The sequence below is a fragment of the Prionailurus viverrinus genome, chromosome B3, assembly GCF_022837055.1.
Source record: "Prionailurus viverrinus isolate Anna chromosome B3, UM_Priviv_1.0, whole genome shotgun sequence".
NCBI lineage: Eukaryota > Metazoa > Chordata > Mammalia > Carnivora > Felidae > Prionailurus > Prionailurus viverrinus.
This window is the reverse complement of record NC_062566.1, coordinates 144,077,181-144,102,782: the sequence shown is the minus strand read 5'-3', so window position 1 is coordinate 144,102,782 and position 25,602 is coordinate 144,077,181. Positions and strand designations below refer to the sequence as shown.

Genomic DNA, 25,602 nt, shown 5'->3' with positions numbered 1-25,602 from the left:
AGGCTGTGTGCTGACACCTCAGAGCCTGGAGCCTGCTTGGAATTTTGTGCCTCCCTCTCTCTCTGAACCTCCCTTACTCATGTTCTGTCTCTGTCTCTGAAAAGTAATAAATAAATGCCAAAAATTAAAAAAAAAGCAATAACAGACACTCAGATCAATGGAACAGAATACAAAATCTAGAAGTGGAACCACAAATTTAGGCCAACTAAACATTGAAAAAGCAGGAAAGACTATACAATGGAATATAGACAGTCCCTTCATCAAGTGGTGCTGGGAAAACTGGACAGTGGCATGTAGAATGAACCTGGACCACTTTCTTACACCATTCACAAAAATAAACTTAAAATGGATGAAAGACCCAATTAAGTAAGGAATCCAGCAAAATCCTCAAGGAGAAAGCAGGCAAAAACATCTAGGTCTTGGCCACAGCAACTTCCTACTCAACACGTCCCCAAGGCAAGGGAAACAAAAGCAAAAATGAACTACTGGGTCCTCATCAAAATAAAAAGCTTCTGCACAGTGAAGGAAACAATCAGGAAAACTAAAATTCAACTGACAGAATGGGAGAAGATATTTGCAAATGACATCTCAGATAAAGGGTTAGTATCCAAAATCTGTAAAGAATTTATCAAACTCAACACCCAAAACACAAATAATCCAGTGAAGAAACGGGCAAAAGACATGAATAGACACTTCTCCAAAGAAGACATCCAGATAGCCAACTGACACATGAAAAAATGCTCCACATCACTCATCATCACGGAAATGCCAATCAAAACCCTAATGAGATGCCACCTGACACCTGTCAGAATGGCTAACATTAACAACTCAGGCAACAACAGATGTTGGTGAGGATGCAGAGAGAGGATCTCTTTTGCATTGTTGGGGGTAATGCAAGCTGGTGCAGCCACTCTGGAAAACTGTATGGAGATTCCTCAAAAAACTAAAAATAGAACTCCCCTATGACCCAGCAATTGCACTACTAGGCATTTATCCACGGGACACAGGTGTTTTGTTTCAAAGGGACACATGCACCCCATGTTTATAGCAGCACTATTAACAATAGCCAAAGTATAGAAAGAGCCCAAATGTCCATCGATGGATGAATGGATAAAGAAGATGTGGTATATATATATACTATGGAGTATTACTCAGCAATCAAAAACAGTGAAATCTTGCCATTTGCAACTATGTGGATGGAACTGGAGGGTATTATGCTAAGTGAAATGAGTCAGTCAGAAAAAGACAAAAATCATATGACCTCACTCATATGAGGACTTTAAGAGACAAAAAAGATGAACATAAAGGAAGGGAAACAAATATAATATAAAAACATGGAGGGGACAGAGCATAAGAGACTCATAAACATGGAGAACGAACAGAGGGTTACTGGAGGGGTTCTGGGAGTGGGGATGGGCTAAACTGGTAAGAGGCACTAAGGAATCTACTCCTGATATCATTGTTGTACTATATGCTAACTAATTTGGATGTAAATTTTAAAAAATAAAAAATAATGATAAACAATAAAAAATTAAAACATTTTTAAAAAGAAAATAATGGGTGATCATGATATTGAGGTAAAAATTTCTTAAAGATTATGCAGAAAGCTCCATTCATAAAGGTAAAACTCCAAACTGAAAAAAAAAAAGAATTCTTCATATTTTCACACCACCATCCACACAAACTAATGTAGAAGTGTGTCCCTAACCCTGTCATTCACTTTTAAAGAATCAAATCTAAGTCTGGAGTTTGATATATAAGTCAGAGCACATGCAAATGGGGCCCTCTCTGTGCTGATAAAACCAGCCGAGCACCGACCCTGCAACTGGGAGTGGAGCCCCAGCCCAGGAAGTACCAAGTGTTTCCATTCTGTGATCAGGACAGAACACAGACACCTCACCATGGAGTCTGTGCTTGGCTGGGTTTTCCTTGTTGCTATTTTAAAAGGTAATTCACGGTCAACGAGAGACAGAGTATGTGAGTGGATATGAGTGAGAACCAGTGGATGTGTGACAGTTTCCTGACCAACATGTCTTGTGTCTGCAGGTGTCCAATGTGACGTGCAGCTGGTGGAGTCTGGGGGAGACCTGGTGAAGCCTGGGGGGTCCCTGAGACTCACCTGTGTGGCCTCTGGATTCACCGTCAGTGACTACGACATGAACTGGGTCCGCCAGGCTCCAGGCAAGGGGCTGCAGTGGGTCTCAGCAATTAGTAGTGGAGGTAGCACATACTACGCAGACTCCGTGAAGGGCCGATTCACCATCTCCAGAGACAACGCCAAGAACACGCTGTATCTGCAGATGAACAGCCTGAAGACTGAGGACACGGCCACATATTACTGTGCGAAAGACACAGTGAGGGGACATCACTGGGAGCCCAGACACAAACCTCCCTGCAGGAGGGGATCAGCACCACCAGGGAGCGCACACTATGCACAACTCTGGTTTGTGTTCCCAGGAGCAGGTGTAGATGCAGATTACAGGCAAGTTTCCTGTCAGGGTCTGGGGCTTCCTCTCCACACAGCAGTTTCTCTAGGGAGCCTCCCTGGATATATGCTTCTGTGTTTACCTATTAACTCTCTGGATTAGCAACTGGGTTGTCATAGGGAAACAAGACTAACATGCACAAAGACACAGTTGTTTGCACTTGCTTACTCCTGTCCCTCAACATGAGTGAATTACAGAATTCCTGAGGCACAAAAGCTGAACCGTTACAGGAGTCCCAGATGCACTCTAGGACCACAGGATCCCACAGCTCCTCATTATCCTCACCCAGCCCTTGTCACAGTCAAGCAACGTGACACATCTTTCATAGCACTTTGCTACTCAGGACTTTAAATGAGCTACAGCTTTATTCAAATCCTCTAAACGAGACAAACCATCCCTGTGTACTAGTCAAAATTCTCCTGAGGAACAGAACCCAAATCACATTGATTTCCATGACTAAATAGGTTGAGAAGTCCCATGATCTACTGTCACAAACTGAAGACATAGGAAAACCAGTGATGTAATGCTTGTCTGATTCTGACAGTCTCAGAATCTGTCAGAACGTGTCTAGTCTCAGAACGTGGAGAGCTGATGATGTAACTCTCAGAAAAATGGCGGGGGGAGACCAATGTTACAGTTGATGCAGTTAGAGGGTTTCATGCTAAGGAAATTAAGTCAGTCAAAGAAAGACAAACACCATATGATTTCCTCATATGGGGAATTTAAGAAACACAACAGATGATCATAGGGGAAGGGGAAAAAGAGCAAGAAATCATAAAAAAATTCTAAGGTTAGAGAGCAAACTGTGGATTGCTGGAGGGCACGTGTGTGGGGGGAATGAGATAATGGGTGATGGGGATTGAGGATGCCACGTGTTGTGATGAGTACTGGGTGTTAATGTAAGTGATGAACCAATATCCTACTACCGAAATTAATATTACACAATATGTTAACTAACAAAAATTTAAACACAAACTTAAAAAATTTTAAATGTGGAAAAAAGGAAGGGAGAAACATTGTCACAAATTGTAATAAACATGGAATCTAAGGTAGTGGGTCTAACGTCTTGCATTTACTCATTTTCTCCCCAACTGGTAGTGGACATTAATTAATAAACTCATGAATTTTCACAGCAGTGCCACGTGGGCTGGAATTCAAACCACAGCTGCCCTTCCCAACTCCACTGTGCCCACACATCATGGGCAGCTTGTCAAGACACCTGCACAAGAACCCAGGTTGGGTCTCAGCAGGGACCCACACCTGCAGAACTGGAAAGTGTGGACAGTTGATGCTTCCTGAGAAGCTCTGGGTTTCCTTCCCCGACTTGCTGTCTCAGCTCCCTTGTCTTCCTTTCCTGTCTCTTGAAAAGAACCATGTCCCCTGTTAGTGGTGCATGAAAGTGAGGGGCTATATCTTCTATAAACATTCAATATGACATATCACATACAAGGGGACAAAACAAAAGCCCAAATGGTACAGCCTGTCTCGTGGCTCCTATCACCCAATGTGGCAGAGTACAAATAAACCTAAATATTCGTTTGGTAAAAAAACTGCACAGCACGTTGGAAAACCATTAAGAGATGAGAAGCCTGGAAGAATTCCACAAATGCAGATATGAGCTCCCCTTGGAAGGAAGAAGAAAAATTATAGTCCCAAACATGCAAGAGTAAAATAATTTTAGTAAATGATACAAGAGTTTCAATGTGTTCTATTCATGAAGGGTCTGAAAGTGACAATGCAAAAAAATGGATTTTTCAGGGTTTCACATAGAATTGCAAAGGAAAAATCTTGTGTCAAGAACTCGGTTTGTGCACAGAGCTCAACGGCTCCTGAGACATATAGAAAGCACACCACCTGGAAGGTAAACGTCTTTTTTGACCCCAGGCGCACATCTAGAAAATCTGATGAGCATTCTGGCCAAAGAGACACAGCAGAGCAACTCTTGTGATATTTAAACTTCAATTTCAGCATGAGAACAGAATTTCCATACATTATGAAAAAACCATGCCAGGAAAATAGTTGCTAGAGTCTATAAATTTAAAAACAAACAAAAACACTACGTCGCCAGAGACCAATTAGGGAAGAAGTCAACATTGAGAGAAACCAGAAAAAAACAGAATTTTAGTTACATTGCAAGTCAAGAAATCAGTGGGGTGCCTGGGTGGTTCAGTCGGTTGTCTCTGACTTCAGCTCAGGTCTTGATGTCACGGTTTGTGGGATTGAGCCCCATTGTCAGGCTCTATGCTGACAGCTCAGAACCTGGAGCCTGCTTGGGATTCTGTCTTGCTCTCTCTGCTTTTCCCCGCTCACATTCTGTCTCTCTCTCTCTATCAAGAATAAACATTCTAAAAAAAATATTAGTCACAAGCAAGCAATCATTAAGAAAACCAAAATTATAGCTAAGAAAGAAGACCCATAAAAAGAAATGGTATAAATAGACTTTGTAAAAATCAAATACATTTATCTGCCCACGTGAAAATCAATAGTGAGATAAGTTACAGAGTAAAAGACAATATTCACAAATTGCATAACCACCAGGGGACCTGCATCTTGAATATACTAGGACCCTCAACAGTCAATACGAAGAAAGGAAACAAACGTCGATAAAACAAGCACAGCCTTGTTTAGTAGAGATCCTATCCTTGAGGTTTTAGACACATTAGGTACGGACTTGAGAAGACTCTTCACACCATCGACTGTCAGGGAAATTCAAATCAAGAACGCAATAGATGCCCTATACACACATTCCAATGGTGCAAGTATTAACAACTCTGACAACAACATCCAGGTGAGCATCCAGCATACGTGGGGCCTCAAACAATGCAGGAAGGATTGACAAACAAACACCAGCTCTGGAAAACCGTTCTGTTGCTTATGAAATTATACATGGATGACATAACATGTAACCTGGAAATACCACTCCTGAGTATTTTCCCTTGAAGAAAGGAATCCCATGCTCGCAAAATAAATGATGTGTAAATATTTATAGCATCTTTCTTAGTGTTCGAAGCTAAGAATAAGGCAAAATCTTTCTAAATATAAAGGAATAAACCAAGTACAAAACTTCCATCAATGGGATTCTTTTCCACAGAAATGTGACACTATTGATGCACACCTGAAACCAGGTGAACCTCAGAGACATGATGTGGAGGGAAGGGCAGTAGTCTCATAATTACAGAAGTGGTAAGGCCTGGGACATTAACACAGCCAGACCATGGTGACAGTGGTTTGGTTGGGCATTCTTTATCTCTTTCTGTCCCACACCAAATGATGAGATATTCTGTTTCATTTGAGTGCACTCCTATGTTCAACCATCCTCTGATGTATGGAGTCTCCACAGACTGAACCCTACAATCTTGGACTCCTCTGAATAGAGAGTTGTTGAGACCATAGTCTGATATGTGTTCCGACAGGAGCTGTTCCCTCCACTGTCCATGGCTCTGGCTCTCTCCCGCAGGTGAGCAGAAGTAGGTTAGGAATCCTCCACTGAAACCATTGGTCGTCTGCACCTGACTCTCCCACAACATAAGGCCCAGACCTTCCTCACACTCAGCCGGAAATGAAGTCAGTTCTATCAGAACAGATTTGCTTCTTGATTTAGTGGATTGCTCCAGCTCACCCTTTCCCTGGGCAAAACTTGGCAAAGGTCTACAGCTTCATGTGGGGACAAATCCTGAGAAGGATTCCCTCCTTCCTCAGTTTGGAAACTGAGGGCTCAGTTTAGGGGTGGGTGACAGCTTCACTGCTTTGTGGCTTGCTTGTCCTGGTGGCATGAGTCTCCTGCCATACAAGTCGGGTCTGGGGTGACTAGGCTCCCAGCATCCCTAGTGGGCAGTGCCCAGGGCAGAACTCCATCCTAGGAGTGGGCCTGCACACAATGAGTGAGTTGCACGTCTCAGTGGCACCTGCTGGGGCTTGGCCTCAACAGCAAACAGCTTAGGGTCACTGACATCCTGTCCCTCTGGGAAATAGTCCTCTGAACAGGAGCTGGTCACCAGGAACCCTGTGTATTGGCTACAACAATCTGGAGGGGAGGTTGCAGACAGGCTCAGTGGCACATGCCTATAATCCCAGCTACTTGCACTGGAGTTTCTACTTGCTGATCTGGGGTGGGAAAGGAAAAGAGCATACCTTAGTTCAAATATTCTAGGTGTTCTGTCTGTTAGTATATTTTCTGGAATAAATGCTTCTTCGTGGGCTGTATGCCAACATGGCCATTTGCAGGCACGATAAATACATTATTTGAGTTTTTATTCAAATTCCAGTTAGTTAACATGCAATGTAATATTACTTTCAGGGGTAAAATATAGTGATTCAACATTGCAGTATAGCACCTATCGCTCATTATGAGTGCCCCCCTTAATCCCCATCAACTACTTCTCCATGCCTTCACCCACCTAACCCCTGATAACCATCAGTTTTTTCCCTATAGTTAAGTATCTGTTTCATGGTGCTTACATGGTTCCATGGGTTAGGCCCATGACCCATGATGTGGGCTCTTGTCTTGATCTCATGGTTCCTGAGATCGAGCCACACTTTTGTTTCTTCACTGACAGCACGGAGTTTCCTTGGGATTCTCTTACCATTTTCTTCAGTCTGACTCCCATTCTCTCTCAAAATAAATATATAAACATTGAAAATATCGCCTATTCTTGTCTTACCTCTTCTTTCTTATTTGTCCCTTTGCCCATTTGTTGCTCCTTAAATTCTACATATGAATGAATCATATATTTGTCTTTCTCTCACTTATGTCAGTAAACATAATACTCTCTAGCCCCATACATGTGCTTACAAATGGCAAATGTCATTCCTTTTGGGGATGAGAAATATTCCAGTGTGTGTGTGTGTGTGTGTGTGTGTGTGTGTGTGTAGATATACCACATATTCTATATCCATTCATCAATCAATGCATACTTGGGCTGGGCTGTTTTTGATATAGCTGCTATAAACATAGAGGTACAATTCCCTTATTAGTATTTTGGTATCCTCTGGGTAAATACCTAGTAGCGCATTTGTTTGATCATAACGTCGTTATATTTTTAGCTTTCTAAGGAACCTCCATGCTGTTTTCCATAGTGGCTGTGCCAGTGTGCATTCCCACCAGCACTGCAAAAAGGATCCTCTTTCTCTGCACCCTCACCAACACCTGTTGTTTCTTGTACTGTTGAGTTTAGCCTTTCTGACCAGTGTGACTTGACATTTCATTGTAGTTTTGATTTATATTTCCCTGATGAGGAGTGATGTTGAGCATCTTTTCATATGATTATTGACCATCTGTATGTCACATTTAGAAAAATACCCATTCATATCTTCTGCCCATTTTTTAATAGGATTATTCAGTTCTGGAGTTGAATTTTATACTATATATAGAAAACCTGAAAGACTCCACCAAAAAAACCCTGCTAGAACTGGTACAATAAACCTGTAAATTTGTAGCATACAAAATCAACAATAGAAATTTGTTACATTTCTATACACCAGTAATGAAGCAGGAGAAAGAGAATTGAGGAATCAATCCCATTTAGAGTTATACGAAAAACCATAATACACTAGAAATAAACCTAACTAAAGAGGTAAAAGATCTGTACTCTGAAAAATCTGGGACATTTATGGAAGAAATTGAAGACACAAAGACACTATAAATGGAAAAATGTTCCATGCACATAGATTAAAAGAAAAGTCATTGTTAAAATGATGATACTACCCAAAGCAATCTAGACATTCAATGCAAATAGTTCAATTTCCTGTCAAATAATACCAACATTTTTCACAGAGCTAGAACAAATAACTCTAAAATTATCATGGAACCACAAAAGACCCCAAATAACCAAAGAAATTTTGAGAAAGAAAAAACCTGGAGGCATCACAATTCTGGATATCAAGCTATATTACAATGCTGTAGTCACCAAGACAGTATGATATTGGCAGAAAATAGACACATAGATTAATGGAAAGATTAGAAAACCCTGAAATGGACACATAACTGTATGATCAAATAAACTTCGACAAAGCAAGAAAGGATATCAAAAGGAAAAAAAGTCTCTTCAACAACTGGTGTTGGGAAAACTGGACAGTAACATGAACTTGTAATGAACCTGGACCACTTTCTTACAGTATACACAAAAATAAATTCAAAATGAATGAAAGACCTAAATGTGAGACAGGAAACCATCAAAATCCTAGAGGAGAACACAGGCACCAACCTCTTTGACCTTGGCCAAAACAACTTCTTACTAGAGGTGTCCCCAGCGTCAAGGGAAACAATAGCAAAAATAAACTATTGGGATCTCATCAAGATAAAAAGCTTCTGCACAGCAAAGAACAAATCAACAAAACTAAAAGGCCACTGACAAAATAGGGGAAGATATTTGCAAGTGCCTTATCAGATAAAGGATTAGTATCGAAAATCTATAAGAACTTACCAAACTCAACACTCCAAAAACAAATAATCCAGTGAATAAATGGGCAGAAGACATGAATACGTATTTTTCCAAAGAAGACATCCAGATGGCAAAAAGACACGTATAAAGATGCTCAACAACACTCTTCATCAGTGAAATATAAATCAAAACCACAATGAGACACCAACTCACACCTGTTACAATGACTAAAATTAACAATTCAGAAAACAAAAAATATCAGCAAGGATGTGGAGAAAGTGAGACCCTTTTGCACTGTTGATCATCAGGCAAACTGGGGAAGCCAGTCTGGAGAACAGTGTGGAGATTCCTCAAAAAATTAAAAACGGAACTATCCTGTGATCAAGCAATTGCATTTATCCAAGGATACCAAAGGTACCCAAAGAATACCAAAATGCTGATTCGAAGGGGCACGTGCATCCCAATCTTTATGGCAGACCTATCAACAAAAAACAAATCGTGGAACAGCCCAAATATTCATCAACATATGAATGCATAAGGAAGAGGTGGTAAATATATACAATGGAATATCACTTAGCCATCAAAAAGAATGACATCTTGCCAATTACAATAATGTGGATGGAACTACAGTGTATTATGCTAAGTGGAACAAGTCATTCAGAAAAAGTCAAAATCCTATGGTTTCACACATTAGTGGAATATAAGAAACACAACATACGGAAAGGAAAAATAAAATAAAACAGAGAGAGAGGAAACCAGAAGACACTCTTAAATACAGAAAACAAACTGAGGGGAAGTGGGGGAGGTGGGGTAAATGGCATGTGGGCATTAAGGAGGGCACTGGTTGAAATGAGAACTGGGTGATATATGTATGTGATGGTTCTCTAAATTCTACCCCTAAAATCAGTACTACACTGTATGTTAGCAGACTTGAATTTAAATTATCATAATACAAGAAAATTATATATAGAGAGAGACTACCTCAAAATAGCAAGCTTCTGCACAGTAAAAGAAACAATCAACAAAACTAAAAAGCAACCTATGGAATGGAAGAAGCTATCTGTAAATGACATATCCTCAGGGTTAGTTTTCAAAACATATAAGTTTCTTTTAATTGTTTTCACATTATCAGTAGAGAGTGTGTCCATGCAGTTCAGCAAACTATCGTGTGAGGAGCCAAACTCACGTCTTCCACTTTTGTATTGTGGAAAGATCTCACTGAACATGAGACCCACACTCTTCACAAAATTTTAACCATACCTTACAGTATTGTTAACTACAGGGGTAATGATGTGGAGTCCCCTCTGGAACTTAATCATCTTGCATAACAAAAAATCATAGCCCTCAAGATTTACTCCTCATTGACCCTCCCTGCCAGGCCCTGGAAACTGCCATTTCACTGTTATCAAAACCCAAATTCAGCTGCCTGATGCTGGAATGGTCAATGTTCAAAGTTTTAGTTTTGGTGGGAAAGGAATTTGAGCTTTATTCAGAAGGCCACACACTGGGGAGAAGGAAAACTCTTGTCCAAATGCCAAATCTGAGGTTCTCCCTGAACCAGGAGGTTTTAAAGCAGTAGAGGGTACTTAATCAAGCAAGGGAGTGCCACGGTCAATACCATCTTTTGATCATGGGCAGACTCCATGGTACAAGCTGCCAAAGTAACCTCGATTTCCCTGAATCTCCAGCTGAAGAGGGAACCAAACTACATGGGAGGAGACTGCCAGAGGCCAGGAAACAACCACCATAAGGGATTAGAGGAGAAAACCCCTGGGGCTCACACATGGTCACCAGTACTTTCTGTTCTCCCCAGCTGGCATAAGAAAATACTAAAATACAACCTTGTAGTTCACCAATCATCACTCAGAATACTGAGAAATGTTTTTCTCAGTAAACTCAAAGGAAGCTTCATAGCAAAAACCAAAGGATCAAATGGCTTGCAAACTAATAGCCAAGGAGAATAAGACACATCAAACTACAAAGCGAGTTTTTGCATCACCCATAAAGGTAAAATTGACAATGTTTACCTCCACATCACAAGGAAGCAAAAGCAGTGGTCTCTAATAAGGAAAAGTATTCATCCAAAGAAAGTGACCCAGCAGTATGACAGGACATGGAATTGGTAGAGAAGTTCAGGGTGTTATGACTGCATAGCCCATATGAAAGTAGCTGGAGGAAAGATTGAAGGTGTTGACTAGAGCCATGCATCCGGGTCCAAATCCCTACCTATGTCCAAATGAGCACTCTTGACCATGGACCACCTGCCCCTCCCACATCCACCCCAGTTTAACTGATGAGCAGGTCACACAATGCCACAGCCTGGGACAGTTGCCTAACCCCACAGGTGGCCCCCAGGTGCAGGGTTCTGGCCACCTGGTGCAGCCCTCTGTTCTGTCTGATGGTCTAGACCTGGCTTTGCTGAGGATCCTCCATTTATCCATTCTCACTGGCAGATGTCTCTGAGCAGGGGCATGAGGCTGGCAGAGGGCCAGGTCACCCTGAGGGTACCCCTCTTGCTGTTTTCACTCTGGGCAGTGCTGGCTCCTGTGCGGAGTTCTCAAGGGGGTCCCTCATGGTGCTACATATCTTCTGAGATGGTAATTCCCAAGAAGGAGCTGCACCAAAACAAGGACTACAGATGCCTGGGTGTCTGGCCTGTAGCCTGTGTTTTGGGGGCAAGGGACACATTATCCACATGCGGTGCAAGAAACTCTTTTTGTCCAGACTATGCTGATGATGACTCAGGATGTTCAGGGAGCCTTGCACATGAACTACCCCTCCATGCCTCCAGACTGTTACCACCTCAGCTACCTGGAGGATATTCCTCATTCCATGGTCACCATGGACACGTGTTATGGCAGCCTTGAAGGTATCGTGAAGTTGGATTAACTTGCCTATGAAATCAGACCCCTCAATGATTTCCAACGGTTTGAACACATTGTTTCTCAGATAGTGGAGACACCAATGCAACAGAAACTACTTATAACCTGGGAAATAAGGAGGATAGGGACCCGCTGTTCCTCAAGGAAATGCCAGTGCAGCCACAAAGATCTCAGGTAAGTTCTGTTCATCTCATCACAAAAATTTAAAAGGACTTTCTCTCAGTTTCAAAACAATGTATAGGGTGTTAACAACGTGGAAAAAAGTGCCCAATTCCTAATAAGGCTAGTTAGCTTAACTGAGACAATATTTCATGGTATTGATGGAAGTTATTGCTTTCATGATCATTTACAGTGAGGGAGATCAAGATCACATGGGCAATTATGTGTTGCATCAGAGTCCTTTTTTTTTTCTTCAATAGTATGAGTCAAATATTTTCGATTTCTTAAAACACATTCACCCTTAATTGAGATTTGAGATGGGCCCCATGAGGTTCATTGCACTCCAGTTGTATATTCTATATGCCATCCACCAGTGGATTATATGCCATCATTCTGCGTTATTTAGGCAGACATTATTTACTCTTGTCTGTCATAGCAACACATCAGATTGCAAGAAATAGTGGCTTGTGGGTTGACACTGATGAATGTGCTTGCCAAAAAAGATCCAGCTGCCTTAGGACCCAATTAACTGGTATAATGGAAGCTTTCAGTAAGTGTTCCTTCATTCATATGCAGCACATAATGAATTGTGGAACAGACAAGCGCATGTTCAACACTGAAATGGTGCATTTAAATAAAAGCCTGACCCACTATCATTATGGAAACTACATAGTGGATCCAGGCAAGCAGTGTGATTGCGGCTCATTCAACCATTGCTACAGGAATATCTGCTGTATGCTTAATTGTATCTGAACCCCTGGGGGCAAATGTAATACAGGCAGATGCTATACAGACTGCACCAACTCCACTGCTTGGACACTCTGCAGACCAATCCAAAATATACATGATCTTCCAGAGTCCTGCCATGGGGTGACCTTGGCGTACCCTGATGACTTCCATATGCAAGATGGAACCGCGTGCACTGAAGAGGGCTGCTGCTATCATGGAAACTGCACTGACCGCACTATTCACTGCCAAGAAATATTTGGCAGAAATTCTGGGAAAGGTGAAGATGTCTGCTGTACCAAAAATCATATAGGCAGCCTACATGGACACTGCAGAAGACCCCAGGGAATTCAACGCTGAACCCTGTTCTCACACAGACATGCGGTGTGGAAGGCTGCAGTGTAGAAATGTCACATATCTCCCTCAGCTGCAAGAGCATGTTGGATTCCAACTGTCTGACACCCAGGGTTCTGATGTTCAGGGCTGGATTCACATAGTAGCACAGGAACAACCAAGATTGGTCATGTGAGAACTGGTACCCTTATTGCGCGTGGAAAGTTCTGTCAGGACACCTACTGCACTGGCAGTGTGGCTCAGCCTGAATTATGACTGTATCCCACAGAAATGCAGTCTCAGAGGGATGTGCAACTATAACAGGAACTGTCACTGCCACATAGGCTGGGATCCTCCATGGTGCATTGGACAAGGCACTGGTGGGAGCACAGACAGTGGACCCCTCCAAGAACAATTAAGTCAGTCAGGCAAAGTCATGAATCCAAGGTATATCTCAGAGTGCTTTTTGGTCACATTTATGTCATAATAGCTACATTCCTCTTTGGTGTTGCCAGAAATATAACTGTAAACACAGAGGAAATTAAGGAAGAGATTTTTGGAGAAGACAATCCATAATTCAGCCTCCAGACCCCTGAACAACTATAGACAATATATCTGGTGCATCTGTAAAAATACAGCATGAGGTGGCAGAGCTGACATCCACGTTTCCAAGGGTCTGTGGGAGACACAGGGGTCCTCAGGCACATCATGGCTCTGACACCAGGTCTCTCATGGGTCACTGACCAGCACTCTGAAATAAAACTTGAAAACTGCATGCTTGTAGCCTTTATGTAGTTTTTAAGCCTGTAAAGGCCCAAACTGAACCGTAGTTTCTGGGACGAGAACCAGAGTTGGCATCTGTGTCTTGAGCGGAAATGTCTGGTTCCAGAATTAAGAGAAGTTTACACAAGGTCTTTTATGGGCAAATGCATGAGTTTTCTCCAAAACTGTGCTCTTGCGCACTGAACATTTTCACATTCTCCAGGTAATATGTCTTCCCCCAGTCCCAACATGGGTTCACGATAATGGAGAGCTACGACCCACCCACACTGCCTGTCCACCTGTGGGACTGTGAGGAAAGGAGACTGGCATTAGGTTCCACCTAGCACAAGCTGTGCCTCCCTGGAGAGAAAATTTCCAAATGGGGGAGACTGAGACCATGAGGCTGAAAGGAGCACCAAATGAAATGAATCAGAATGGCAGGCACAAGTGCCTATGGATGACTCTGGCATCCAGAGGGAGCCCGGTGAATGTGAATCCCTGCTCTCTTCTCTTGCCTACTTTTCAGTGAGTTTAACCATAGATAAGAATCTACCTAGGGTTCCCACTTTGGTTTTCCAAGCACCTTCTAGAATAACACAGAGGTGAGCCTGTGAAAGTTAGCAAATTCAGCCTCATCCACTCCCAAGAAATCCTGTACTTGCTACCCTGTTTTCTATGTCCTGATCATTGCGAATGTGGGATGGAGGGCTGCCCTTCCCTGGGTCCTTGTGCCCTCTCGTTCTGGGGTCTGTAAGTATTAAATCCTGTGCTTCCATTTCCTTTGTTTGGGGTGTACTGAAACTCCACCTTCAGTCACAAGGGGCCCGCACATCTCATGTACCCCAAGTGAGAGCTCAGATGCCTAGGGATCTGCCTGTCAATCAACTGTGACTGGCTCTTGCCACTTCCTTCAGCAGGTCACAGTCTACATGTTCTTAATTCAGTCCAGAAGCTGAGATCCCACCATACATTTATCCCCAAAGATGGGATTGGGAGCCTAGCTGATGCCCCCCTACAATCCCTTAAACCTAAGAACGGCTCATTCATTCCTCACCCTCACGTCTCAGCTGCTGTGGGAAGGAGCTGGTGCTTGCTGGTGGTCTGTAGGTCTGATTTGGGCTTATGCCAGGTGTTGCCAGAAACCCTCACCCTAAATTATCAGTGCCATAAAAGGTCAGACTCCCTGCAGAGACAAACAAGCAGGCACCAGTCTGGGGGTGCAGGGGTGTGTATTTCATATTCACCTCCAAAGGAGGTGTACACCACGGACAGTGTTCCTAGATTAGTGTCGAAGAAGACGCCAGCTGCTTGGTCAACTGTGTTGCTGCCAGCACTGTGGTGCTGTGCTTGATTAGCCAGCCCTAGCTAGTGATGGAGGCAAATCTACAAGGAGCATCATGGCACCTAGGGTGGAGGACTTGGCCAAGGCAAGCTCCCCCTGGTGGCTGCAATCCTCGCTGCTGTCGCCAATGGCTTCCCACCTGTCAGGTGTTGAGTGGGACACCTCAGTGTGGGAGGCCACAGAACACGACTCTGGGAAGAAATAACTTCTATCCCAGATTTTCCCTGTCACGATCCACTACACCTACATGTCCAAGGACCAGCATGAGAGACAGAAATGGTGATAGGTACTATACAAACATGGAAATGCAAGGCTTCCTGGAATCATTTGTCCAAAGGAAGGGAAACAAGGACATTGATTGGCTCTTGTGGGTCTTCATAATTGGTTCCGAGCTGTTGCTTACAACACTTGACATGCTGCAGCTGGCTGGATTGGTCCAAGACTGCCAAATTCATCATTCACTGAAAAATTCAAAGTATCCACAGCCTGTTTACAGAGACACCCTAGAGGAGCCTCCAGACTTTTCATTCTATCAAAAGACCATGACAAGCGGGCCAAGGCACAGGGAAGGAGACACAGAAAAAAAAAAGGGGAAGGCTCTGAGGAAGACGCTCCCAAGCCCTCAGAGCCCACAGAGGTAGGAAGAGAGAAGCTCTGATTCCCGGGACTTGGATTTTTATAGCATACCAGCATAGGCCGACTGGAAGACACCCAATCCACCTCTAAGATAGAATGGGGACAATTCAAAGAGTGTGGGTTTTTTGTTTTTTGTTTTTGCCTTGTGTCATGTGCCCAAGATCCTTGACCATTTCCAACCTGGAGAAGAGGCCCTTGACAACACAGTCTAAGGAGTTCCTCATGAAGGACCACTCTCATCTTAAGTCTGTGCCATTACATTCACAGGGGGGTAATGGGACGATGTAGGTTCCTGTCCACATGACAAGAACCTGATCTCCTCAGAACCCACTGTGGAGACTTCGGGTGGTTGAGGGCCTGCGTCCATGCTGACAAGAACTGGTTTCATCAGGACCTGCTGTGGAGGATTTGGGAGGACGAGGGCTCACGTCCAAACCAAGAAGAACCTGGTCTCCACAGGACCCCCTGCGGAGAATTCCGGAGGACTAGGGCCTGTGTCCATGCTGACAAGAACCAGCTTCATCAGGACCCCCTGTGGGGGATTCGGGAGGACGAAGTCCCAGGTCCAAACTGACAAGAACCCAGTCTCTACAGGACCCGCTGTGGAGTCTTGGGGTGGACTAGGGCCCACATCCAAACCGACAAGAACCCGGTCTCCTCAGGATCCGTTGTGGAGGCTTCAGGCGGACGAGGTCCCATGTCCACACCAACAGGAACCTGGCTTTGTCAGGACCCACTGTAGAGGATTCAGGAGGAACTGGGCCTGCATCCACACAGACAAGAACCCGGTGTCCTCAGGACCCGCTGTGGAGACTTTGGGTGGACAAGTGCCCACGTCCACACTGACAAGAACCTGGTCTCCTCAGGACCCGCAGTGGCAGATTCAGGGGGATGTGGCCCCGTGTCAACACTGACAAAAGCCCAGTTTCCTCTGGACCCACTGTGGAGGATTCAGGGGGACGTGGCGCTGCGTTCACACAGACAAGAACTCGGTCTTCACACTACCCGCTGTGGAGTCTTTGGGTAGACTAGTGCCCACGTCCAAACCGACAAGAACCCGGTCTCCTCAGGACCCGCGGCAGAGGATTCAGGAGGGTGAGGGCCCGTGTCCACACTGACAAGAACCAGTTTCATCAGGACCCGCTGTGGAGACTTCGGGTGGATGAGGGCCTACGTCCACACCGACAAGAACATGGTTTCATCAGGATCCGCTATGGATTCGTGATGACCTGGGCCTGTGTCCACACAGACAAGAACCTGGCCTCCTCAGGAGCCACTGTGGAGGATTCGGGAGGATGAGGGCCCACGTCCAAACCAACAAGAACCCGGTCTCCTCAACACCCACTGTGGAGGATTTAGGGGGACGTGGCCCCGCGTCCACACGGACAAGAACCCAGTCTCCTCAGCACCCATGGTGGTGGATTCAGGGGGACGTGGCCCTGAGTCTACACTGACAAGAAGCCGGTCTACTCAGGACCCGCTGTGGAGACTTCGGGGAGACGAGGGCCCGTGTCCACACCGACAAGAACCAGGTTTCATCAGAACCCGCTGTGGAGGATTCGGGAGAACCTGGGCCTGCGTCCACACAGACAAGAACCCAGTCTCCTCAGGACCCACTGTGGACGATTCAGGGGGATGTGGCCCCACGTCCACACTGACAAGAACCCGGTTTCGTCAGGACCTGCTGTGGAGGATTCAGGGGGACATGGCCCCGCGTCCACACAGACAAGAACCTGGTCTCCTCAGGACCCGCTGTGGAGGATTCGGGAGGACCTCGGCCTGCGTCCACACGGACAAGAACCCGGTCCTCTCAGGACCTGCTGTGGAGGATTCAGGGGGATGAGTGCCCACGTCCACACGGACAAGAACCCGGTCTCCTCAGGTCCCGCTGTGGAGGATTCAGGGGGACGTGGCACCGTGTCCACAGTGACAAGAACCCGGTCTCCTCAGGACCCACTGTGGAGGATTCAGGGGCACGTGGCCCCGCGTCCACACGGACAAGAATCGGTCTCCTCAGGTCCCGCTGTGGAGACGTCGGGTGGAAGAGTGACCACGTCCACACGGACAAGAACCCAGTCTCCTCAGGACCCGCTGTGGTGGATTCAGGGGCACATGCCCCGTGTCCACACAGACAAGAACCCGGTTTCGTCAGGACCCACTGTGGAGGATTCAGGGGCACGTGGCCCCGCGTCCACACGGACAAGAACCCGGTCTCCTCAGGACCCGCTGTGGAGGATTCAGGGGGACGTGGCCCTGCGTCCACACTGGGGGACGTGGCCCTGCGTCCACACGGACAAGAACCCGGTCTCCTCAGGACCCGCTGTGGAGGATTCAGGGGGACGTGGCACCTCGTCCACAGTGACATGAACCCGGTCTCCTCAGGACCCGCTGTGGAGGATTCAGGGGGACGTGGCCCCGCGTCCACACGGACAAGAACCCGGTCTCCTCAGGACCCGCTGTGGAGGATTCAGGGGCACGTGGCCCCGTGTCCACACGGACAAGAACCCGGTCTCCTCATGACCCACTGTGGAGGATTCTGGGGGACGTGGCCCCGCGTCCACACGGACAAGAACCCGGTCCTCTCAGGACCTGCTGTGGAGGATTCAGGGGGACGTGGCCCCGCGTCCACATGGACAAGAACCCGGTCCTCTCAGGACCCGCTGTGGAGGATTCAGGGGGACGTGGCCCCGCGTCCACACGGACAAGAACCCGGTCTCCTCAGGACCCGCTGTGGAGGATTCAGGGGGACGTGGCCCTGCGTCCACACCGACAAGAACCCGGTCTCCTCATGACCCACTGTGGAGAATTCTGGGGGACGTGGCCCCGCGTCCACACGGACAAGAACCCGGTCCTCTCAGGACCTGCTGTGGAGGATTCAGGGGGACGTGGCCCTGCGTCCACACGGACAAGAACCCGGTCTCCTCAGGACCCGCTGTGGAGGATTCAGGGGCACGTGGCCCCGCGTCCACACGGACAAGAACCCGGTCTCCTCAGGTCCCGCCAAGGGAGGAGCAAGTGAGGAGAAAGCCAGGCCGCGGGAGGAGGAGCTTCCGGAACCTGGAGGCTGAGGGCGGCGGTGTTCCCCAGACCCTGGGGGGAAAGGACCCTGCGCGGCGTCGTGCGCGGTGACACCGTGTCCCCCGCGGGGCTTACCTCACCGGCGCCAGGCGGCGGGGCCGCGCGGCCGTGTTCCTGCTCCGCGCCCACTCGGTTCCCGCCGCTTCCTCATGCGGTTCGCGGTCCAGGAGCGGGGTCCCCTGGCGGAGCTTGCACTCCCGCCGCTCTGGCCTCGCGGGTCCCTTCAGCTTCCGCGCGGGGCGGGGTGTCCCTCCCGAGTCTGCGACTGCGCCGTGGGGAGTTCGGTGCGACACCCCGGAGCTGCAGGTCGCTCCGGGCAGGACAGACGTGCTCACGGCGTCGGTTCCTCCGCGGCCAGGAGCACAGAGCCGCTCTCCGCCCCCGTGCGTCTTCCTCCCTTTCTGTCCCCAGCGCCCTGTCCTGGGACAGCAGGCCTGCCACCTCCTTGCTCAGATTTCCTCTGGGGCACGTCGTTCCTTCTGCGGCGGTTGTAAATGGCACCGTCTCCTCCTTGCTCTTTCCGACGGGTCGTCAGGAGCGTGCAGACGTGCACGTGGTGTGAGTGTGCTGATCTCCTACCCCGCGAGTGTCCTCCTTTATCCTTCCGTTGCCCTTGGAAACAACGCCGCCAGTTACGTTACCAGCAAAAGTGGGTTTATTCAGGAGTAGCGGAGAATTGCCATCCGGGCCCAGCAAGCTGTGGCAGAACCGCGGCCGGGTGGGGAGCACACGGAGAGGAACGCTGTTTCCGGAGAAGAGGAAGTTGGGAGGGTGGTTTTGAAGCGAGGTCCGCAGGAGGAAAGCAGGGCTGCAGGGCGAGCAGGCGCCTCCCTGCCCGGCTGCAGGCGCGGTGGGTTTCCTGTAGGGGCCGCAGGGCACAGCTCCCCCTGGCGGGGCCTGAGCCTGGGGCTTCTCTCCGCCGAGGGTTCTAATCTTGGGTCTGTAGCGGTGGGTTGTTCCAGAGCCTGACCCTGGGTGCTGGGCTCCGCCTTCCGGCCTCCCCTCCCCGCCTCCCGGGTTCACTTCGGTGAGATGTCCCTTCATTGGTTTTCGCACTTCTAACAGCTTATTCGTGGCGTCTTGTGGACAACCGGAATTCCAAATCCCACTGCTTCCCCTGCACCCAAGACACGTGGCCACCAATTGAACCCTCCCAAGTGCCTCTGGCTCACGTGCTGCCTCCTGCAGGGCCCGTGGCCTCTCCGCCTGGGTGAGCTGGGTCTGGGCGTGGGCCTACGTCACAGCGTTTGACCCCTCTCTTGCTTCTGTCATGCGGGGCTGACACGGTTGTTTGGAGGAGTACCTTACTCTGTGACTTCAGACGTGCAGTGAACGTGTCACAGCAGCGCAAATACACTTTACCTGGACGCTCGTTTCTTTGCCTCGTTTGCCACTTCACATGAGATACTTCGGTGCGTTTTAACCCACACGGGGACGCCCTCCCGAGAAACCAACACAGAACCCCAAATGAGGAAATCCCTGCGTTTCCACATTAGAACCCAGACCACAGACCCACTTCAGGTGTCCCCACCTGCCCCACTGTGAAATGTCTTTTCCCATTCTGATCCGGTTTCTTTGGGGGAAGTGGTCCTGAGACTTTCCCTTATCTGTGTAACCTGGGGGGATTTAAAGAGCAAGGTGGTTCCTGGGGCGCCTGGGGTCTCAGTCTGCTAAAGGCCGAGTTCACTTCAGGTCATGATCTCCAAGTTGATGGGTTCCAGCGCCTGCTTTGTGCTCTGTGCTAACAGCTCAGAGCCTGCAGATTGCTTCAGATTGTGTGTCTCCCTCTTGCTCTGCCCCTCCCGCTATCATGACCTGTCTCTGTCTCTCTTTTTCAACAATAAATAATAAACATTAAAAAAAAGAAAAGAGCAAGATGGTTCCTGAGTGGCCTTTTTTGGATGGCTTCTGTCACTGAGGATGTTTTCTGCATTCACCCATGTTGTGATGTGTATCAGTCCTTCCTTTTTAAATTCTGATTAAATGTACGTAACATAACATTTACCACATAAGTCACTTTAAGCATACAGTTGTCTGGCATTAACTGCATTCACACTGTTGTACATCCATCTCCAGAACGTTGTCATGTTCCCCGAGGGAAACTCTGTATCTATTAAACCCTAAATCCCAATTCCAATTTCCCCTCGGCCCCTACAGCCACATTCTACTTGGTGTCTCTGAGTATGACTTTTCTGGACTCCTCAGTTAAGTGGAACCATAGTGTATTTTCGTTCTGTCACTGGCTCATTTCACTCAGCATAATGACTGCCAAGTTCAGTCGGTGTGCTAGTGTGTGTCAGCACTCGCTTCCTTTTTAAGACTGAATCATATTCCATTGTGTATATACTACATTTTGTTTATTTACTCACCTGTGAATAGTTACTTGGGTTGCTTCCATCTTTTGGCTGTTGTGAAGGAGCTGCTATGAATACAGGACCATGAATACCTGCTCAAGGCTTTGCTTTAAATTTCCAGATGTAAGTGCAGATGTGGAGTTCTGTGATAGCTTTCTGAGAAACCAGTATTCTCTACAGCCACAACATTTTACTTTATTTCTTTGTATGACAGAATAATATTCCTGTTTAAGCGTCTGCCCCAGGTTGTTTATCCATTCACACACCGATAGGCATTTGCATAGTTTCTACAATTTGGCTATTGTGAACAGTGCTGCTATGTATGCTCACATGCACTTTGTTTAAACAACTGTTTTCAATTCTTCGAGATATACATCTAGGAGGAGTATTGTTGGGCCATATGGTAATTCTATGTTTTTATCTTTTTTGGGGGGGGGATTGCCAAACTATTTTACACATAGTCTCCACCATTTTACATTTCCACAAGCAAGGTTGAAGGGTTCCAATTTCTCAACATCTTTACCAACATTTGTTATTTTGTAGTTGTATTGATTAGAGCATTTTTAGTGTGTGTAAAAGGGTATCTCACTGTGGTTTAAATCTTCATTTCCATAAGGACTATTGATGTTTAATATCTTTTCAAGTGGTATTCACCATTTGTATGATTGCACTGGGGAAAGATATATCCAAATCCATTGTCCATATTAAAAATTGGGTTGTCTTTTTGTTGATGAGTTGTTAAAACTCTTTATACATTCAGCATAACAGATTCTTACCAGACAAATACTGTGCAAATATTGTCTTCCATTAGGCTTTGTCTTTTCACTTTGGGGATAGTATCTTGTGGTGTACAAAGGTTTCTAATGTTGAGAAAACTAAATTTATCTACTTTTTCTTTCCTTGCTTGTGCTTTGGTGTCATCTCTAACAGCATTACTAAACCCAATGGTCATGAAGATTTATCTCGATATATTGCTTCCAGAGCTCATAATTTTACATTTAAACTGTTGATCCATTTTGATTTGATGTTTGTATATGGTGTGAGGTATGGACGCAATTTCATTCCTCTGCACATGGATAGCCAGCTGTCTAGTACCCTTTATTAAAAAGACCATTGTTTCCCCAATGTCATGTTGTCTGCTCTTGTCAAAATTCAGTTGACCAAAGATGAAGGGGATTATTTCTGGGTTCTCCTTTAATCTCACTGACCTGTACGTATCTTTATTTTTGTAATGTTTATTTATTTTTGAGACAGAGAACACGCGAGGCCCAGACAGAAAGGGAGAGATAGGAAACTGATTGTTGTGCAAAGGAAAGGGTTTGGATAGAGCTGAGAATGATACATTTCTTTGACCTGTGGTTACTCAGTTGTCTGTAACTTGATTATGTTCATCTAAACTCATAGAATCTTATAATAAACATGGTCATTTGCCATATTTAAGTTACGTCTGTAAATATCTCATTACTTTGATTAGATAAAATTTTATAAAATTATTTCTATAAATACTTATGTCTTCACACTCTGTATTGTGTTCCTTTTTAGCTTGGTGGTTGTCTGATGACCATATAGAGTAGATAGATAGGATGGACCAGTTTTGTAGGGGGGACAGATTTAGTTCGGTTCATGAAAGTGACCCTTTCTAATGCAAGACTGTGGGGTCAAGGGGCTGAGATGGGGTGCAAAATAATAACATCATGGGAATGAACTCAAGGCTATTGTGGAGAGAGTCTGTCATGTTTTACCTATACAGTTCTTTCCTCAATGCGAATTATTATTAGGAGACCTGCCAGCCTAACAAACTGTTGTTAAATCCACAGGAAATGAATGGAAGAGTCCACAAGGAGGCTGGCAGGTGGTGGATGCAGGGAGGGAGCCTGCTGGGCAGAAGCCTGGTGGTTAAGCAAGGGCCTGGAAGGAGCTGTAAATGTTAGGCTAGAGGGATGATGGTCCAGATCCAGGACAGAGCTCTTGTCCCTGCACATCCCAGAGCTCAGGACATCCTGGGAAGGGAGACCCTGGGAACAAATGGGAGTGGAAGCCAAAGCCCCAGAGGGAGGAGGAATCTACAAGGAGGCATGTGCTACCCTATGTGGAAGCTGTACTCAGAAAATATTGAAGTCATAATTATTTCTTTTGTATATCTAAAGTTGGTGTCAAATATTCTTTTCCGTATGAAATTATGGTCTTTTAAAAAATATTGCCAATAGTGGGTAATTTCATTATAATACATTCATAATGATGTGACTCCTCTATAATGACTTTAATATAACATAAAAGTATCTATTATCTATCTATAATCTATCTACCCTCTATCATCTATCACCTATCCACTTATCATCTATCTACTATCTAGCATTGTGATCTCTATTTGAAGTCTATTCAGCTAACTCAGCATTTATCCTCTTGGCACATGCCTTCAGGACTATGAACACATTTTCTACAATTTCTTTAGGCTCCGGATTTTAATTTTATTATTATTATTTTTTTTATTTTTTAAATTTTTTTAACAGTTATTTATTTTTGAGACAGAGAGAGACAGAGCATGAATGGGGGAGGGTCAGAGAGAGAGGGAGTCACAGAATCGGAAACAGGCTCCAGGCTCTGAGCTGTCAGCACAGAGCCCGATGCGGGGCTTGAACTCACAGACCGCGAGATCATGACCTGAGCTGAAGTCGGACGCTTAACCAACTGAGCCACCCAGGCCCCCAGCTCCGGATTTTTAGATTCCAATGATGTCCAGGTCAGCCAATCCATTTTCATTAATGTGGTTGTTTTAGTGCCATTAACTTTTTACCTCAGATACTGATGGTCTCTGTGCCATTTCAGTGAAGAGTCCCCCACTTTTCTGTGACATCTGTGCCTCCTCCCTGAGTTAACAGCCCATTGTGTTGGATGGGGATTTCTCAGGAGATGGAGACACCAGCCATGCATGGGAATCATATCTGCAGGGGACAGAAAGGTGTCCATGTCTTGGTGTCTGTGCACTTAAAGATGTCGGCACTGCTTCCAAGCTTTGCAGATGACTGAGGAAGCAAACCCCATCAGCAGAGAACCATCAAGATCAGAAGTCTCCAGGTGTGCCCATGCTTTGCAGGTAGTTGTCAAGTGAGGTTAATACATCAGTGTGGAAACGAAAAGAAATGTGATCCTGGGAACAAGTTTCCTTTGCTTGTTATATTTACACCAGACTGGACATCAATATAGATATTTCCTATGCAGTTATGTGAGGAATGACTGTTAAAATTGAATGTATTTAAAGACTTGATTTGGGAAGGTTTCTGTGGAAAATATGGATCCCTTCAAATATCTTTTGGACAGATAGAGTATAGTGAATTGTGATCCACTCATTTGTTCACTATCTGATCAGAAAGGTGAGGCCATCACTTGACCTGCCTCCAACACAATTCATAGACAAAGTGTTGCCTTGACTGAGGACCAACAGGCCTGCGGATCCAAAAGAAGTTGCCCACAGGTGGACCTGGAAGGACCAGGGGAACCTGACTCAATTTTTGTCCACTTGTAAGGACATGCTCCCTCCAACACAGGCAAACTTCTCAAGATCTAGAGTTAACTCCAATCTCAGGGTGTGGGAGCCCACAGCTCTCTCCTCAGAGATAGCTGAAGTCCCTAAGGAAGGCAAAACTGTATTCAAGACAAAGAAGAGACTGTAGGGCCTTCCTTGTGCCTGGTGAGAGGTCCCAAAGGTGAGGGTTTCAGATGTCAGATGTGGGATGATGGGAATGGTTGTGACTGCTGGTGACTGGCCCAGGCTGAGTCTCCTTGTCCCCAGGGGTCATGTCCCAGGTGCAGCTGCAGGGTTCACACCCAACTGGTGAGTGCCTTGCACACCCTGAACCTCGCTGGCAGCATCTTGGGGTTCTCCATCTCAACCAGTAATTTCTGGTGGAATTGGATCCACCAACCAGAGTGGATGCAGTGGATGGTTCATATACTATCATGTAGTTCACATACTATCCTATATTCTATATCACATACTAAGGTCCAGACCACAAGACCACGTGTACATCAGTTAGGCAGTTTGTTAGGAAAGAGGAAGAGGGATAAAGCAGGTGCTGGCCACACCCTTGGAGGTTCCCCCAGGGTTAACAGCCACACAATCAGAACCACCTATAAGGGTGAACAGGACAGGATAGGCCTATCCACAGAGCTGTCTCAAACACCACAAAGGACTTCTGAGAGCTGAGCATGGGCCCAAAAATTGCAATTTGCCCTTAGATTACCTAAAAGTCATGAGGGGGCATTCAGGACACCAGGGGTAACTGAGATCTCCTGGGGTGCTCAGGTTACCAGGGGGAGCTGAGGACACCAGGGTCGCTCAGTTCTGCATGGAGCACTCAGACCTCCAGGGGGATGCTCAGGTCTCCATGGGGCATTGAGGTCACTAGTTGCCACTCAGTTCACCTGGGGGCACTCAGGTCATCAGGAACACACAGGACACCAGGA

The 25,602-nt window shown here is 46.1% G+C and overlaps 1 long non-coding RNA gene and 1 gene segment (V, D, J or C); one reads left to right on the top strand and one right to left on the bottom strand.

Moving 5' to 3' along the window:
* Positions 1-243: 243 nt before the first annotated feature.
* LOC125168531 (uncharacterized) lies at positions 244-3,681 on the bottom strand. The gene is made up of 3 exons (XR_007153190.1): positions 3,671-3,681; positions 2,232-2,368; positions 244-255 (listed from the first exon to the last, which is right to left on the bottom strand). It is a non-coding gene; the product is annotated as an uncharacterized LOC125168531 (long non-coding RNA).
* LOC125168502 (immunoglobulin heavy variable 3-23-like) lies at positions 1,829-25,602 on the top strand. The segment is given in 4 exon segments: positions 1,829-1,947; positions 2,047-2,354; positions 17,754-17,760; positions 25,593-25,602. Coding segments are annotated over 3 exon segments (357 nt in total).